Consider the following 16,615-nt stretch of genomic DNA (forward strand, 5'->3'; position numbering starts at 1 on the left):
CTTGCTCTGTTTTTTGTAATGTACGTTTTCTAATGCACTGTAGTTCACAGATAGCGCTGCAGACTTCTATGTTATGACAAACTGGGCTCTCAGGGCTACTGCCCTCCTGCAGCACCACCAGATGGTTAGGAGCAGGAGGGTACTGAATCACTGGCGTATATATTACAAAAATATGGCTAATAAGAATTCTACAACCCAGCCATGCTATTACTTTGACACTTTGTCATGAAAAGATTAAAGTTATGTTTTAAACGGTCTGAAAATTTATTCACTGTTACCTTTTTTTGCATAGGCATGGGGAAATCTTTGTATTTCTCCACAACACTTTAACATCATGAATGAATTACCACCAAATTTTCATGTAATGATTCTCCAGCATTCAGAAGACAGGTATGAATATAGGTTCTCATGTTGGCACTCGTTTGCAATACAGTTGCAGTCAGTGGAGTGGCGGTGCTTACCTGGCCTCTAATCACCACCATTGTTGGATTTACCAAGAGGGGGAGGGGTGATGCCAGGATGTTGTAAATGTACTAGCAGGAATGCCGGATTGGCTCTGCTGTTGCATTAACACCATGCTGGAACCGCCGCCATCTCACTCCTCTTCCTTCTCGCACACCAGAGCAGTAGCAGAGGTGATAATTTCAGGAAAGCAGTGGCCCACCAGCCATTGCTGTTAGAGTGTCTGTTCCATATGCCATTGCTTTGGTGCAGGCATAAAATGTAACCATGACTGGTTAGTGCAAGTCATAGTTTGTTACTTCATCCTGTTTATGATCTCAAATATCTAATTTGGTTTAACTGGTCAAGCCCTGTTCTCTGAGGCTGTTGGTTGAAAGACACCAGCAAAGGCTGTTTGTCATCTAGCAAACAGGAGAAGCATGGTTAGCATGAATCAGCTTTTCTCAGCCTGGTACCATCCAGATGTTTGGGATTACAATTTCTATCATCCCTGAATGGAGCTCCTGAAAGTTGTTCAGCAAAACATCAGGGTGGCACCAGGTGGGAGAAGTCTGGGGTAAACCATGGATTCATGTTCTGGTTTGTAGCCAATCCTTCACCATAGCAGTGTTACCCAGATCTTACTCGTGTTTAAAGGAAAATACACAATGGTTACGTATTTCATTTTTATAGGGCCATGCTCTTCAGCTTCTGTTTCAGTAAAACATAGTGATTATAGTGTAAGCAAAGAGAAATAGCTGTGCCTGGCCTTTGTTAGAATCAAACCCACCACTGAACGTCTGTCTGTTGCGTCCCAAACTGCTTCTTGGCTGCCTCTGTGCACTCATATCATTTCAATATCGCTTTGCCAGTCCTGTGACATCTTTTCCTTCAGCAACTTCCAGCAGCTGCTGTGTACCAGCAGTTTTAACTATGTATGGTATATATGGTTGTCTCCTGCACTTCAGGTCCTTTCCCACTTTGAAAAGATGGGTTTGAAGAAAGGTGCATTTGTTATCGCATGTTTTGAAGATAAGGTGCTCCCTGTTGGATAACTACAGTTAACAGTGATAGTACTTGAGGATAGTATTTGTCTTCTGGCTTTCCACCATTACATTTTTTTTATTTATTTGCATTCTTTCCATTTTTATTTCAAAGCCAGGAAGTTTGTCACGGTATTTCCGATCTATTATATTTAGCTATGAATGTGAAGAAAGAGGTTTTTAAAAACATGACAGAAACCATCCACCACCCATTCCACTTGAGCACCTTCTCCCAGTTTTAGTTGTTTCTGCTACTCTGGGTTCCTTGCCTTTCTCGAAGGAATTCTCCTTCCTTCCCCAGTAAATGCAGGGAAAGTAGAGTTAAGGATCTCAAAAATGTAGCACAGACTTTTTCAAACTACACACAGGTCCCACTATCAGACACTATCTGCGATTTCATACACCCAAACATAAAAATTATGACCAAACATTGCTACATACATGGCTGATTCAGAGTTTGCCCACTTCCTTGCTTGCTTGTGCAAAATGGTGGCAGCCATTTTGGGGAAGGAGCCATGGATAGAGGAACTGCGCAGAGGGATCGGACAAATCAGGGAGCAGGAGGGAGCAGACAAATCAGTTTATCCCTTTGTCTCTTCTTTCCTGTTTGGCTGCAGCCATTTTAGGAGGAAACCATGGCAGGAGGGGAGAGAGAGATCACAGATTAGAAATGTTCCCATAGGAAATAATAGGAATCATCAGCTCATTCTGTAAACACTCGCCTAACAAACAATTTGTGGAAATGCATTGTGTTCGGAAAGCGGGATATTCACATACATATAACCTGCTATCATTTGGAGTATTGAGGTAGTTAGGTACTTGCATCACATTCAGTTATAAATTTATGCTGGATAAGAAGGGAATAAGGCATTATCTGAGGGAAAACGGTCTTCTGAAAAATTTGATTTGTTTTCTTCCCTAGATCTTACTTGTATGGCGCACTGCTTGAGAAAGTGAAATTGACCAATCCAAAGGAACAAAAGGACCACAAGGAAAAGGGTGGACAGCAGAAGGAAAAGAGTGGACAGCAAAAGGAGAAGAGCGGGCAGCAGAAGGAGAAGAGTGGGCAACAAAAGGGAAAAACTAATCAGCCAACTTGTAAGCATTCCTAAGAAGTGCAGATTCAATTATGGTTCTCTTTTGTTGGGCTGTACTGAAACTTCACACATGAATATTTGGGGCAAAAATGTCCTATTTTTGAGGGAACCAAATTATGCCCTTGAGAGCCCTCTTCCACTCAATTTTATTTGCTTTGTGATTGCAGCAGCTCCAGCTCCACTTTTTAAAGTGCACCTTCTAGCTGGGAACAGTATTTTCAGCCAGCTGGAGGATCACGTCATGAGCATGATGAAGTCCCAATGCCACCTACCCATTCAGAGTGAGGACACTTGCTCTCCCCTCAGTTTCTTGCTGAAACATGGAAATATTTTTCATGGCTGCCAAAAAACCTTTAGCCCCAGGTAGTCTTGCGTAGAAATACAACCCATCCTGTGGAATTAAACCATTTGAATTCCCGGTGCAAGTGTTAAATTGGTGCCCACAGTGAAGGATTAGGATTGAGTCATCCCAGCTCCATGACTCATGCATCCCCAAGTTATCTTGGTTCACAAAGGTTATATCATCACCTAATTTATTTAACACTACTACCACTGCTGCAGTAATTCACGCTCTCTTGTGCCTGGATCCTTTCTGTATGCCTGGATATGGAAAATGAAGATGCGTTGCATGTTTAAAAAAATTACAATGCATTGCAAGTGTCAAAATGTTTTTAATAGGTTTGTATTTTAATTTACATCAGTGCAGGCTAAAATTGTGCGATCCCAGGTGAATTCTAATACTTTGATGAATTTGCTGGAGAAGGTAAAGGTTTTGAAAGATGAAAGGATGAGGAGTCTTCGGAGACAAACATCACCAGAGAGAAGCCATGAAGACAAAAATGAGTTTCAAAAACTGCAAGAATCAGTCATCAAAGTAGAAACAGGAAGAAAAAGTACTGTAAGAACTGCACTTGTTCATATTGGTGTTTTCACACCTGATGTACTGAGAAAGTAGAGTAATATTTAATAACTACTTTTTCCTCTTGTGAATACAGCGTAAGTTGTTGTCCATAATAATTTCACTAGTGTCAGCTAGTACCCAGGCAGATGAGCAGGGTATAAATAATAAAATGCCCTATGGCATTGGTTTTCAACTGGGGAGTCTGTTATGGATGTGGGGAGTGATTAACAAAATCAATCTGGGAATATCCCCTCAGTCACACAGTTTAGGACATTCCACACCTCTCCTCAGCAAAGTTTCTTTTCCTTTGAGAAAATTAAGGGGCTCATGTAAATGTAAACTAAGCTTTAATAATAATAGATAATAATAATGTAATATATTTTATTATAATGAATATAATAAAGAAATAATAAGTAAAATAACAATAATGAGAAACTAAATACAACAATATGAGGCAAGTCTGAGGCAAGAAAGAAAGAAAAGACAGTTGGTCCCTCTTATTTGAAACTTAATGGAACATAATGAAGGGAGGGGCTGATTCCAGAGCATGACACACAAGCCCCGCCCACCAGATACCAAACATTCTACTGATCAAATTAGGCTCCAAGGTTTTTCTTACAGAATCAGAACTAGGGATGTCATCTGATTCTTTACACTGGTTCAGATCCCAGTTTGATGCTCTCATCACCTGCACCATTTTGCTTTAGTTCCCACTTTGCTATTTTTAACTACTCCGAATCTGGCCTTTTAGCTTTTAGAAAATAATGTTGTTATTAATGACGCCCTAATGAATACTATTATAATGTTATTACAAAAATACGTTCATGGGACTCAATGAGACAGAAGTAAAAGTAAATACAAACTGGTTGAAAGGAAATCTACAGAAATCCCCTGCAAGCAAAATTGCTTCATGAAGAGAGCAGCCAAGCAGACTACAGTCCAGTCCAATGCTCAGTCTGCCTGTAGTGAATTCCACCACCATCTTTAGTCAGGACCCACCATTGGGTGATAGCCGGATCTAAATTCAGTCATAACGGCATCACTGCCTAAATCCTAGTATAAGACAAACAATTAAAAATTGAGTATCCAAAAGTATGTTTTGGCTAAAGATGGGTTCCTGGTCCCAAAAGGTTGATGACTACTATTCTAGTGGATGATTTTATAAATATTACAGCTATTGCACCAGTGTTTTCGTTAGAGAACACATTATCAAATAAAATAACACATACATAAAAATAAGGTGTAACGTTGTTTAAAGGTGATTGTTCAGTTTAGACCTGGGATAGTTTAAACATTACTAAATTTTCATGACTGTTCTATTTCTATTTGGCTATTCAATTTTCCTTTCTGTCTTTGATATTCTTATGCCTTTTAAAAAATAAATCAATCACTGTTTTACTTTATATCATAGGAAACAGAAAATGAAGATGAAGAACATTTTATATCAGAATTCCAGGCTATCATGAAAGACGTAGAAGAATATCTGAAACCTGTATTGTCACAATTTGATTTCTCTGAGCTGAGGTATTTTTTCAAATGTTTTCTCTTATTTGTTACATATCTTTAGGCACCAGGCAAAAACATTCCTCTTCTCCCAGGCCTTTGCCTAATTAAACAATCTCTGGCCTTTTAAACAGTGGGGGTGGGTATTATTTTGTTTGTTATTATAGTATGTATTTTTGTGTTTTTATACTATAAACCACCGTGTCACACTTGGATGAAGGGTGGTATATAAATTTAAGAAATAAATGTTGTTCCCAGCCTCTGAAGCAATTCTGATATAGTAAAGGAAGCTGACAAAAGCACAGTTGTTTTCATTCTGAACAAATAGAACTGCAAACAGGAATCTAAGAGGCCATTTTTAGTACCCCATTTTATAGACCATTACAAGAAAAACCTGTCAAACCTAATAAAAGAAATTTCTTATCGAAGTGCAGGAGCAAATCTGCACCGTAGGAGACTTCTGCTTCCTCTGAAAAGACACATGTCAGACAATCTTTGGAACCTGATTTCTTCAGGCATTGGCAGTGTCACAGTAAGGTATCTTTGTCCAGTAGCCACTACTGCCAGTGATGTGCTTGGTTCATCTTGGTCCCTGTAGCACCTGCTGCCTGGAGGTAGAAGCATCATCTGTAATTTTATACCAATTTATTCAGGTCATTGGAACCATCAGAACTATGCAAGTCTATGTTAACCTTAAGTAAAACTATGAGAATGCGTGTTTCTCTTGTATGATAAAGCCAGGTGAGTTCTGCTTTTCCTATTGCAGGTAACATGAAACAAACTGCAAGTATTTGATTCCTGTTACTGTTCTTAAAAAAATTATATGCTGTACAATATTTTTAAGACCTGGTCTTTGTCTCCTCAGGCCAAGTCCAGCAGTCTCTCCAGCTGATTCAGGAAAAGGTAAAGGTGACTCAGGTAAAACTAAGGCAGGTGACTCAGGAAAAGGCAAAAAAGGTAGTCCAGGAAAAACTAAAGCAGATGGCTCAGGAAAAGGCAAAGCAAGTGAGGCAGGGAAAGCAAAAACTAAAAATAAGGAGAAAGCCACTACAGCTCCAGGTATGTCTTAAGTTTTAAAGCATATATATATATAGTGTCAGATGATCCAATAAAATTATCTTCTTGATAAATAGTTTGCTACAAAATTTGAATTATAAAGTATTGTATTCTCAGGGTTGCATAAGTTATCTGTGATTTCTGTAATTATGCACTTTCAAAGGCAGATTGTTCTGTTTATATTTAACCACGATGACAAACCATTGCATGCTTGTGAATCCTCTTCCCATTTCCCAATAGTCCATGCATGTTGGGAGGACAATAGAAATTTCCTTTCCTGGTTTATGCAAACCATAGGTTGCTCACAAACCAGAAACCAGAAGCCCAAATAATGGTTTCATCCTATGGTTTGAGCAAATTACAGATTTCTAGGTGTGGATGAGGCAATAAACTATGGTTTGCCTCAATCTAGGAGCAGACACTTCTAATCTCCTCCCTTTGCATGTGCAAGAAGCAGGAGAGAAAGTGTGCAAACCCAAGACTCAGTTTATTATGCTTGAATGTAGCCATTATATTTGGGTGTAGAAAGAAATGTTGACTTCTGATTAATTTATGGCACTGGCTACCTCCGAACCAAGAAGTCCTATATTCTGCATGATTTTCCCAGGGGCTTCCCAAATGTGTGTGTGTGTGTTTAAAGACTTCATTTATCTCTTCATCTTAACTGGGGATGAAAACAGAGTCAGTTTATCTGAGCAGAAGGAAAAAATGCTTCCCATTGAAGAACAGTTGTTATTCTTTTATTGAGAATTATTTTTCTTCCCCATTTTTCCTACATTCAGCTGGCATTGAAGATATAGGAGAATGCATAATACTACTGGTGGACAAATGTCTTTTGGAATTTCCTTTGGAGGGTCTGAATATCTTTCAAGAAAAGACAATAAGTTCTGTGTCCAGAGACTTTTCTCTCCAAATGTTCTACAACCGCTTACATAAAGACGAATCAGGTACAGACAAATTTATATATATTTGAAAATATATTCTTAGATAGATAGATATAGGCTTTGAACCCCTTTTTGATAATAGTTGGTATCACGATAATATATTTTACACTTCTGCTTAGGGAGCAGCCTTGTACCTCACCATTAACTGTCTCAGTGTCCCTTCCAGTTCTACAATTCTACAATTTTATGATTCTATTATTCTTATGTAGAGACTCCTGTGAAAAAGTATCGTGGTGTTTGAACCTGTGTATACAATCAATGTTAGAATGCAAATGTTGGTTATCAGAAGAATTACTTGTAATAAGCCTTCAGACTATCTCTGTAATTCACATACATTGCTGACCATGAGAAGTGTGTCAATCTCTGGAAAACACTGCAGGATTGGGGGGAGGGTGTCATATCTTATTCTAAGGATGGTTGTGCTTTTAACATTTTCAGAAAATGAGTTCAAAAAGGATGGGAAAAAAGAATCAAGGCCAAAAGGTGAACACAGAAGGAGTGTGAAAGTAGTAAGTATATATTTTTGACGATATCTGATGCATTTCTAAGCTGTATTATAATGTCCTGTTCAAGATCCCAAAACTCTGCAACTTTCTAATAGTTTAATTTTAACTTTAATATGCATATTAGTGAAGCAGTTGTATAATGCATTGTGTTTGCATGTATCCTTGTTTCGTCTTGTTATACCTTTTGTTACAAAACGAGACCTATAAACTTCACAATAATAATTCTTCTCATTGTTGATCATAAATTCCTGCTGCACTGCTGGAGAAACAGCACACGCCAATATTCCTTGCAAATACTTTTAGTAATAAAGTTGCCTTGAAAAAGGGATCAATAGTCTGTCCCAACCCAATAGGCAATATAGGCAGTTTTGGGTGTCAAAAATCTTGGGAAATTCTTCAAGGGCGAATATAATTCTTCACTCCATCCTAGACCCTTTCAACCAGGAGTGGGGGACCTGTGGACTTCTAGATTCTGTTGGACTCAGAGACAGTCCTACCATTAGGCACACTGAGACAAACACCTCAGGCGGCAGATGCTGAGATAAGCACCAGGAGTGAGATGCTGGGAAAAAGGGCTATGTGTGCTAGACAGCCTGATCTTCACCCCCTAAGCTAGACTTCTATCCTTGGGAGTGGCTGGGGAAACGCAGCCAAATGGGCAGGGTATTATTATTATTATTATTATTATTATTATTATTATTATTATTACCCATGACTGGTGCTGAAGTAAGATTCGGCTATCAGTCCAGTAGGTTCTAGAACATGTAATGGAGGAAGCACAATCTAGTCCTTCAGCTCAGGCATCCAAATGGTTGGCCAGCTCTAGTTGGACTCCAGCTCCCATCACCCTTAGTCAGGGATGATAGGACTTGTTGTCCCACATCTCTAGAACCACAGATTGTCCACCACTGCTTTAGACAGCAAGGTCTGAGATATGGAGGCTGTTTGTGTTCTTCCTCCTTCACCTCCCCTATGCGTTCCTATTATTCCCAAGTCTTAATCTTCGGAAAGGGACTACAATAGGAGAAAACCATCAATAAAGTCCTAACAAGGTCTGGGGGCATATAATTAATTTCTACCTTGGACAGCAAAACAGCGTGAGCAATCCCTGTGCTTGAGAGGTAGTGTTGATCAGGAAATTTTTTCATATTACTTCCCTACAATCAAAACTGTGGCATGCACACTCTGCCATGATTTTTGTGGCAACTGGGATCTTCCACAAAAGTTATACGCAGTAGCATTTTCCATGTTATTATGACAAAAACAGTGTTATGCAGTATTGATGGATGCTACTTAGGATTCCAGCCCTGAGCATGCTTGCCAGAGGGTGAGTCCCAATGGAGCTTATTAGGCTTTCATTCTGAGAAAAGAAGTTAAGAATTGTGCTGTGGGTGTTCTTTCATACTAAAGCTATGACTGTTTCTTATTCAACAGCCTAACCTTAACCGTGTTCCGCCACCCAACTGCCTTCCAATTGATATACATAATGTTAAATGTATCCTTTCAGAAGCTATTGATTAGCAAATGGAATACTTAAATCATGAGTTTTACATCCAAGCGGCTCGTTCCCTTGAGCTCAGCAATCGAGCCACATCACTGCTACTGTCTGTGTCAATTACTGAATCGTCTTCAGAGCTAGGAAAGCTTGTAGGGCAATCAGACTGACTTCCCTGTGCCAACTACTACTACTGTTGTTGCTACTAAATTCTGCAGTATTGCAAGTGTCAAAGTGTATAGAAAGTGTCTAGCTTTCTGTTTGCTAACCTTTACAGTCGAGAGCAAATGGTGTGGAATTGGTGTGAGAGAGACCTCTGGACAGTAGAAAAGAATACTTGCTTTTTAGACAATACTTAAGCTGCAAAGATGGAAGGGAAGCGGTTTCATCATGTGAGAGGACTATGGAGGTTAAGCAGTAGCCTTGGGAAAGAGAGCTTGGATGCTACTGACTTAGGAAGGGCAAAGAGTTTGCTTAGGCACAAAAGTGGGAGCCTGGTAAGCAGAGGGAGGGAACTGCTGGTGGTGATTTCTTCAGGGAAGATATCAAAAGGTGACACATTAGGATTGGATGCTGAGGGTGCCACTGGCTTTATTTCTGGTTCCTGCACCCAATCGAAACTGGAGGCAGGGGGAGGAGTTGTATGTAGTTAATTATATTTAAATTTGACACCCTTCATTTGCATGTTCTTAATGGTATGTCTCAGATGTTGTGGATCCATACAATGATGTAACAGAAAGAGGTAAAGTTTGTATATTATAACTTGTTTGCCATTAAAATAGCTGTAGTAGAAATCAACCTAGAACTCTATTTTCTTTTTTTCAACATCAGTGAAACCATTTTCAAACACTGCGCACCTAATATGTAGGTTTAAAAGTGGCTACAGTTTATGGTTGAAAGAGAATGACCTGGTTTTATTTTATATATTAAAGAAAGTCACTTTTTAAAGGTCCTCTTTTTGCATGCAGAAAGCTCCATGTGATAACTGTAATATCTGAAAAAGTTGGTGTTGTAGTCTTGCGTTGAACAAATCATTCTGCTGCCATAGGCAAGTGAGCAGGCTGGCAGAGGAACGACAGATCACTCTGAGCCTACTCCTTCAGCATGCTTGGTTGGTGTGCTAGTTGTGGAAAGAGAAAAATCCTTCCTCTGCAACCAACATGGAAATAAAGCAGGCTAGTGGAGAAGAATCTAGACCCTCCTCTAATAGTCCACTGGGTAGAAGGCACTTAAAAGAAAAACTAAAACAAAACAAAACCGTACTCTCCTAAGTTGCTAGATGCCTGCATTTCCAGTCTTCCAGTCTTCTGTGGTCAGCATGAAAACACAGACTACTGCCCTGTTAGCAGGCTAGTAACTTTTTTTTGGTAGGCTACTAACCTTTCTAGGCTTATTTACGAAGCTACTGTAATACTATTTTTAAAAGCTACAGCTGCTTAAAATTATACAGAGTGGGTGGGTGGGTGTGTAAGCACTGGAAAACCCTATGTTCCTAATGACAAAAAATTGTATGCTCAGAATCAGATAATCCTGCACAAAAATTTAAGACACTCCTAGAGAAATTTGAGCCGTTTACACTCCGTTGGGATGGAATTATGGGTAACACGCAATTTGCAAGGTATGTAAGTTGTTTCTCATTAATTTTGCACATTTTTTTTAGTACCTAAACAAATGCCTAATATGTTTGTTCATATGCTGCTAGTAAAGAAGTCAAAACAAGGCTGTTGCAGGGAGGGAACCCAGCCAAACTTTAGTCACTTTCACTTTAGTCACCCACTGATTGCAGTGTGTGGTTTAAGAAATTTTCCCATTGTAAAGAATGGGGCTTAAAGTTGCTCGACCTTTGTGACTTCTTAGTTTAGAAAAATGGTGAGTAAGGAGTGACCTGGGGTAGGCGTGTAAAATTATGCCTGGTACGGAGACAGTGGATAGAGAGACATTTTTTCTTCCTTTTTCATTATACCAGAACTCAGGAACATCCAATGGAGCTATATGCTGGAAGCTTCAGGACAGACAAAAGAAAGCATTCTTCACACAGCGCATAGCTTAACTATGGAATTGACTCCCACAAGAGGCACTGGTGGCCACAAACTTGGATGACTTTAAAAGAAGATTAGTCAAACTCAGCCCATAGCTGCTAACCCTGATGGCTGTGTTTTAGCTCCACAGGCAGAAGCAGTCAGTTGCTGCAATATCGGTTGCTGCAAACTGCAGGAGGGGAGAGAGGTTTCTTGCATTCCTCTTTCCATAAGCATTTGGTTGGCCATTGTGAGAATGGGATGCTGGATGCGGTGCCATTGGCTTGATCCAGCAGGCTCATCTTACCTTCTTAAGCCCGAACGTGTCAGTCCTTTACAATAAAAATAACCAAAGGAAGAAAGGAAACAGTGGACAGTGGACAGCTACTTTCAGAATTTAGAAAGCATGTGCACAGGCATGCCCTTATACACTTAATACGGATACTCTTCCTATCCGTAAAAATAGAATTCTAAACTATTTTCCTCTTCATGCACAGTTTGTACAGTAGCAGGGGGTAAGGTGGAGTGGGGTGGCAGCACTCACCTGACCGCCAGACAGCATCTTGCTGCTGCTTACTGGGAGATGGGGGATGCCAAGGTCAGTGCAGTGCAAGTGCCTCTCTGATGCTCCCAGTGGTGCATTTGCTCTGTGCTAACCTTGCCACTGCCTCCCTGCTACTCCTCTCTGCCTCCTGATAAACAGCAGCAATGCAGCCAGCTTGAGGTCAAGTGAGTAGCCGTGCTCCACCACACCATCTGTTGCTGCTTTTCCAAGTACATTCGTACCTTGGATCCCAAATGCCCTGGAACTCGGACATTTTGGCTCCCAAACACAGCAAACCTGGAAGTGATTGTCCCAGATTGTGAATGTTCTTTTGGAACCCGAACATCCGACTGGGTTTCCACTGCTTCTGATTGGCTGCAGGAGCTTCCTGCAGCCAATCAGGAGCCATGATTTGGTTTTCAAACATTTTGGAAGTCCAGCAGACTTCCGGAATGGATTCTGTTTGACTTCCAAGGTTACGACTGTATTCCTGGCACTAGGGCACATAGTTGATGAAAATTGATCATATTTCTTTAAATGTAATGTTTTCTAGAGCTGAGCTGAGCTACTTAATGTAGCAGAACATCATGCTAATACAATTTAATAGCATACAGTGCAGACTAAAGTTTTGACTGTTCTTTTTTCCCTTCCCCTTTCAGTCAAGCAGACTGGGAATACTTACTGAACAACTGCAGTGCATTTATCTTCTCTGGACTGGCAAGATTTCTCTTATATACATTACTTGAAAGATTAGTTGCTATGAATATCCCAGGTGATTTTATGAAGCTGAAAAAGGCTGTTTGCTTTCCTTGCAGATCATAACAAAATTCTATTTACTCAGATTGAAATATGTGGTTTTATTATTACAAGTGTTAGATCAGCTTTCTGCAAAAGTTGTCATTCAAAGGTGATTTAATTTGTGGTCCCTGTGCAGATCGCATTATTAACACAAAAGCTGCTGTAAGCATGGTTTCTTCTTACATAGTATAGGTAAAATCAGAAGCTTGGGCAAGGTAGAAGGCACCCAAATTGGTCCTCATCCCCTTGTCTACTTTTGTCTTTCTGGAACAGGTGCACCACTGATGTAGGAAGGAGGGAGGCACAGCATGGGCCTCTCTCATGTGGCTTGGCAATTTTAAGGTGTCAGAAAGGAGCCATTAGCTGCTCCCACAGCATGAGATTTACATCAGATGGGGTACTTACAACCCTGTATTGAGGGGGGTCATCCCTTGAGGCACACTTTCTTAATAATGGAGCAAATTTCTGTTCCATGGAGTGGTCATGGGATGATGTGCCTTAACAACTGACTGTTCAACACTGCACAGTTTTATTACATCATGATGGCAGGACTAGCAAGGCAAACATAACAGTGAATGGCTAAGACCTGGAACAAAATGTGGCCCTTTGCAGTGCTCCCATTCACTGTTCCAATGCGTCAGCCATGCTTCTTCAACATGCTACATTTTGTTCCACAGCCACCACGCCAGGTTTTCTGTTACCTACCCCTGGTTGATCAGCATTCCACAACCACTGAGCATGCTCAGTCCTTAATGACTGTTAGGGAGTTGTTCCCTTAAGGTCTTTTATCAAGGTTTTTAAAATACTTCTTGAAACATTGGGGTTCCCAATGTCCATCACTGCCTCCCTTGATTTCTGCCTAAATTCCACTGCCCCCATGTCACACACCATACCATTTTGGATAATTTCACAGGGGTCTGCAGTGAGAAATGTGGAATATTAAAGCCTTGTTAGACAAGCAATTTTCTGCTCATGTGTCTTTGGATTCAAAATGCTACTGAAATATAACATTCATATTATTGCTTCCCTTCCCACAGAGTGTCAGTTGGTGATACTTTCAGACCTCGTGCATTCAAAACCAAGTACTGCACGAGTGATAAACCTTGATGGGTTTAAAAGGTAAGATCAGCATAAATTTTAAAGTCATTCTATGCAAGGCAGTCCTATATATCCTCTACTCCAAAGTAAGTACCACTGAGTTCAATGGAACTTACTCCCAGGAAAGAGTGCATAGGATTGCAACCTAAATTCCTCATTCTTTGCTGTCAAGAATGGTCGCTCACCCAGTCCCAGGGTGGGCGATGATTGCAGCCCATCATGGCAGACTCTGGGCCCCAGAGAGCAATGCTATGCTAGGCAGCCAGCCCCCTGGCGTAACGGGTCTTTCCTGCCACACAGTTCAAACCAGCCAGTCCGGGTGGATGTGGTAAGGGAGCAGACCAGAGTGGAGCAGGCTTTGCTCCTGTCTGCCCCCTAAAGGCCAGCTAAACCTGATCTCAGGACCACAGTCCCTATATGTTTTATGCCCTGCTTCTCTCCACCTGGCTTGGGGCGGGGCCTGACAGGCTCCATAAAGGAGTGCTGCTGCTGCTGCTTAGCAGCTGCTTAGCAGAGAGGGCTCCATTTTTGTTTTGTTTATTAAATTGCTTTTATTTTTTTATCTATGTCATTTTAAATTGTGATGTGTTTTATTTATTGTTTATGACTTTTGTTATGTTGGTAATTATGCAATTCTTGTCATGTTGTAAACCGCCTTGAGCGTTGTTTTAACTATGGAAAGGCGGCATGCAAATAAAATGATGATGGTGATGATGATGATGATTTTGTATTTAAATTGTTTTTAAACTTATTTCTTGTAAGATGCAAAGAGAACTCAATAAAGATACTGTAGAAAATAAATAAAATATTTAATGCCAGACATGCTGGTGAGAAAAAGATAAGAAAAAATGCAGTTTACTTTCTATTCTTGTGAATTGAATAAAATTTGAATGAATGGGTTTTGTCTCTTTTGTTCAGGTTATTTAAGAATGTCTGTACCTGTAATTTTCATTCATTGCATTTCTTTTTTCTTTTCTTTGTTTAGCTCTGTACGCCTCTCTCTGGAAAAGCCAACAGAGACAACAATCTTTTTGAGCCTTGCTGGAGTGCGTTCTGTCATAGCTAACCAATGGTATACGACCCTAGAAGAGAATGCGACAAAAATGGAAAGCTTATGTGAAAGTGTGTAATAGCAAACTTCATAAAACAGCTGAGCCTAATGCTTTTCTTCTCAATGGTGACGTTAGTGTCCATGCTTAGATGTGAACAAATGAAGCTTCTATACTCCGATGAAAATAGGGATGTCCTATTCCATCATCGTCATTTTATTATTTATACCCTGCCCATCTTACTGGGTTACCCCAGCCACTCTAGGCAGCTTCCAACATATATAAAAACACAATAAAACATTTAAAAACTTCCCTATACAGGGCTGCCTTCAGATGTCTACTATAGGTTGCACTTATCTCCTTAGTTCGGGTCACATAACTCCATACTCTCTGACAACAATAGGGATATCCTACCATGCCCTCCAACATTTCTCCAATGAAAAGAGGGACATCCGAAGGAAAAGTGGGACATTCTGGGATCGGATCAGAAACCAGGACTGCTTCTGTAAATCCAGGACTGTCCCTGGAAAATAGGGGCATTTGGGGGCCTGTATTCATGAAAGGCCTAGAGCAGTGGGAACATGCTCCCAATCCAACTTTGTGCCTTGGGCTAGTTTCCTATCAAAACTCCCCAGCTTCTATTTGTCCCAAATAGTACTTACGTTTTGCAGCAAATAGCAGCTGGGGAACAACTTTTTGCAAGAAGGCAGTGCAGGACCTTGATCTGAGCTTCAGTATTGCTTTTTCTTGGAAACAAATGTGACCAATTTAACCTCAGTTCTTAAACGTGTGCATAATCTGTAGTATAGCTTGGTCCACAGGATTTCAGAAGGCCATTGATTTCAGCGGGCTTACATGCACCTAACTCTGGTTAAGACTGAGCTGTCATTTGCAAATGTAGAAGAAAACTGCAGGTTCCGCTTCCATCTTTTGTTTTGAGTGTGTTCAATTATAAAACTACTATGTTTCTTTGCAGATTTTATCAAAGTAGGCAAGACAACTGGACAGGCTGTTCGTTTTCTTCAAAGGAGTAAGAGTGCTGTGGATGAACCTCCTAAAAGTAAGATTTAAAAGTTTTTAAAATAAAGTACACAGATTGAAGTGTGAACAGATCAAAATCTTCCACCATTTTCTTCTCACCATTTTCTTATTTGATTAAAATGCCATTATATTGTATATTACAAGCACCGGAACTGCTGAGCTTGCTGGTAGAAATGGTATCACTCTCATCTAAGCAATTTGCTAACCTCATATTGAAAACACCAAGCAGGGTTTTAAAAAAGCACATATTGAAAGATGCATATATTTAAAAGAGTGTGTGTGAAAAAGAGAGAGTGAAATGTCTCCCATAAGGAAGGTATTGTTTTTCCCCAAAGGAGCATATATGTACATGGCTCCAGTGCTAAGAACAGTTGCTCCTCTGAATATTGGGTTTGTGCTGAACCACCAAAATAACCGAATTATATTTCTATACGCAGCTGTAATGCCAACGTTTTTCCTATTTACTTACTACAAAAAAGGACTCAAAGGTCCAAGCTAAATGTGACACAGGAGATCCAGAATTAGATTCTCTCACAGCTGAAAAGAAATTAATAGCAGACATAGGGGTCCCAAAGCAGTCCTTGACTGTGGCACCAGGGAAGGGGGATTAACGCCATCCCTGCTCTCTGTTTTCCTAATTAAAATTGGCTCCCCAAACCTGTTATTTGCTGCACTGGGGGAAATGACTAGAGATACTTGTAACAGGAATGTTTACTTGTCACTGGTGACCAGAGGTTTCTGTAAGTTCAAGACAGGAAAGCCTTTTGCTGTCAAAGGTTGTTGGAAGCACATTTCCCCCCCTCAGAGAATTCTGAGCACTGTAGTTTGTTAAGAGTTGCCTATAACTGTTTCTCTATAAGGGGTAAACTACAGTGTCTTTAAAGTTATACTATGTATGTAGCTAATAACAGTTTCTCTCTGGCAGGTAGAAGAGACGGTTTCCCAACATTAGGATTAGCTACCCTTTGATAGTATCTAGCTTTATGGCATTTAATTCAGACAGTTCTTTAATGTTTAGCAAAGTTTCTGGTCACTAGGTTATTTTATGTGCTAATTTTAGATCTGATTACATGCAGTTCTT

At 40.2% G+C, this 16,615-nt stretch overlaps 1 protein-coding gene across 4 annotated transcripts in view; it reads left to right on the plus strand.

The window, feature by feature from the left end:
• The window catches only part of CFAP46 (cilia and flagella associated protein 46), a 78,884-nt gene that overhangs the window by 61,154 nt on the left and 1,115 nt on the right, over positions 1–16,615 (plus strand). For 2 of the 4 annotated variants that reach the window (XM_053388801.1, XM_053388802.1), the window contains exons 47-60: positions 293–390; positions 2,407–2,582; positions 3,283–3,479; positions 4,894–5,006; positions 5,851–6,044; positions 6,824–6,988; positions 7,424–7,494; positions 8,926–8,986; positions 9,693–9,728; positions 10,505–10,604; positions 12,208–12,320; positions 13,384–13,465; positions 14,430–14,566; positions 15,470–15,553. In XM_053388801.1, coding sequence (XP_053244776.1) covers positions 293–390; positions 2,407–2,582; positions 3,283–3,479; positions 4,894–5,006; positions 5,851–6,044; positions 6,824–6,988; positions 7,424–7,494; positions 8,926–8,986; positions 9,693–9,728; positions 10,505–10,604; positions 12,208–12,320; positions 13,384–13,465; positions 14,430–14,566; positions 15,470–15,553 — 1,627 coding nt within the window. Of the gene's footprint in view, positions 1–292; positions 391–2,406; positions 2,583–3,282; positions 3,480–4,893; positions 5,007–5,850; positions 6,045–6,823; positions 6,989–7,423; positions 7,495–8,925; positions 8,987–9,692; positions 9,729–10,504; positions 10,605–12,207; positions 12,321–13,383; positions 13,466–14,429; positions 14,567–15,469; positions 15,554–16,615 lie in introns of those variants that run through there. The other 2 variants (XM_053388803.1, XM_053388804.1) reach the window with 2 other exon arrangements.

Source organism: Podarcis raffonei, chromosome 5, assembly GCF_027172205.1.
Source record: "Podarcis raffonei isolate rPodRaf1 chromosome 5, rPodRaf1.pri, whole genome shotgun sequence".
NCBI classification, from domain to species: Eukaryota; Metazoa; Chordata; class Lepidosauria; order Squamata; family Lacertidae; genus Podarcis; species Podarcis raffonei.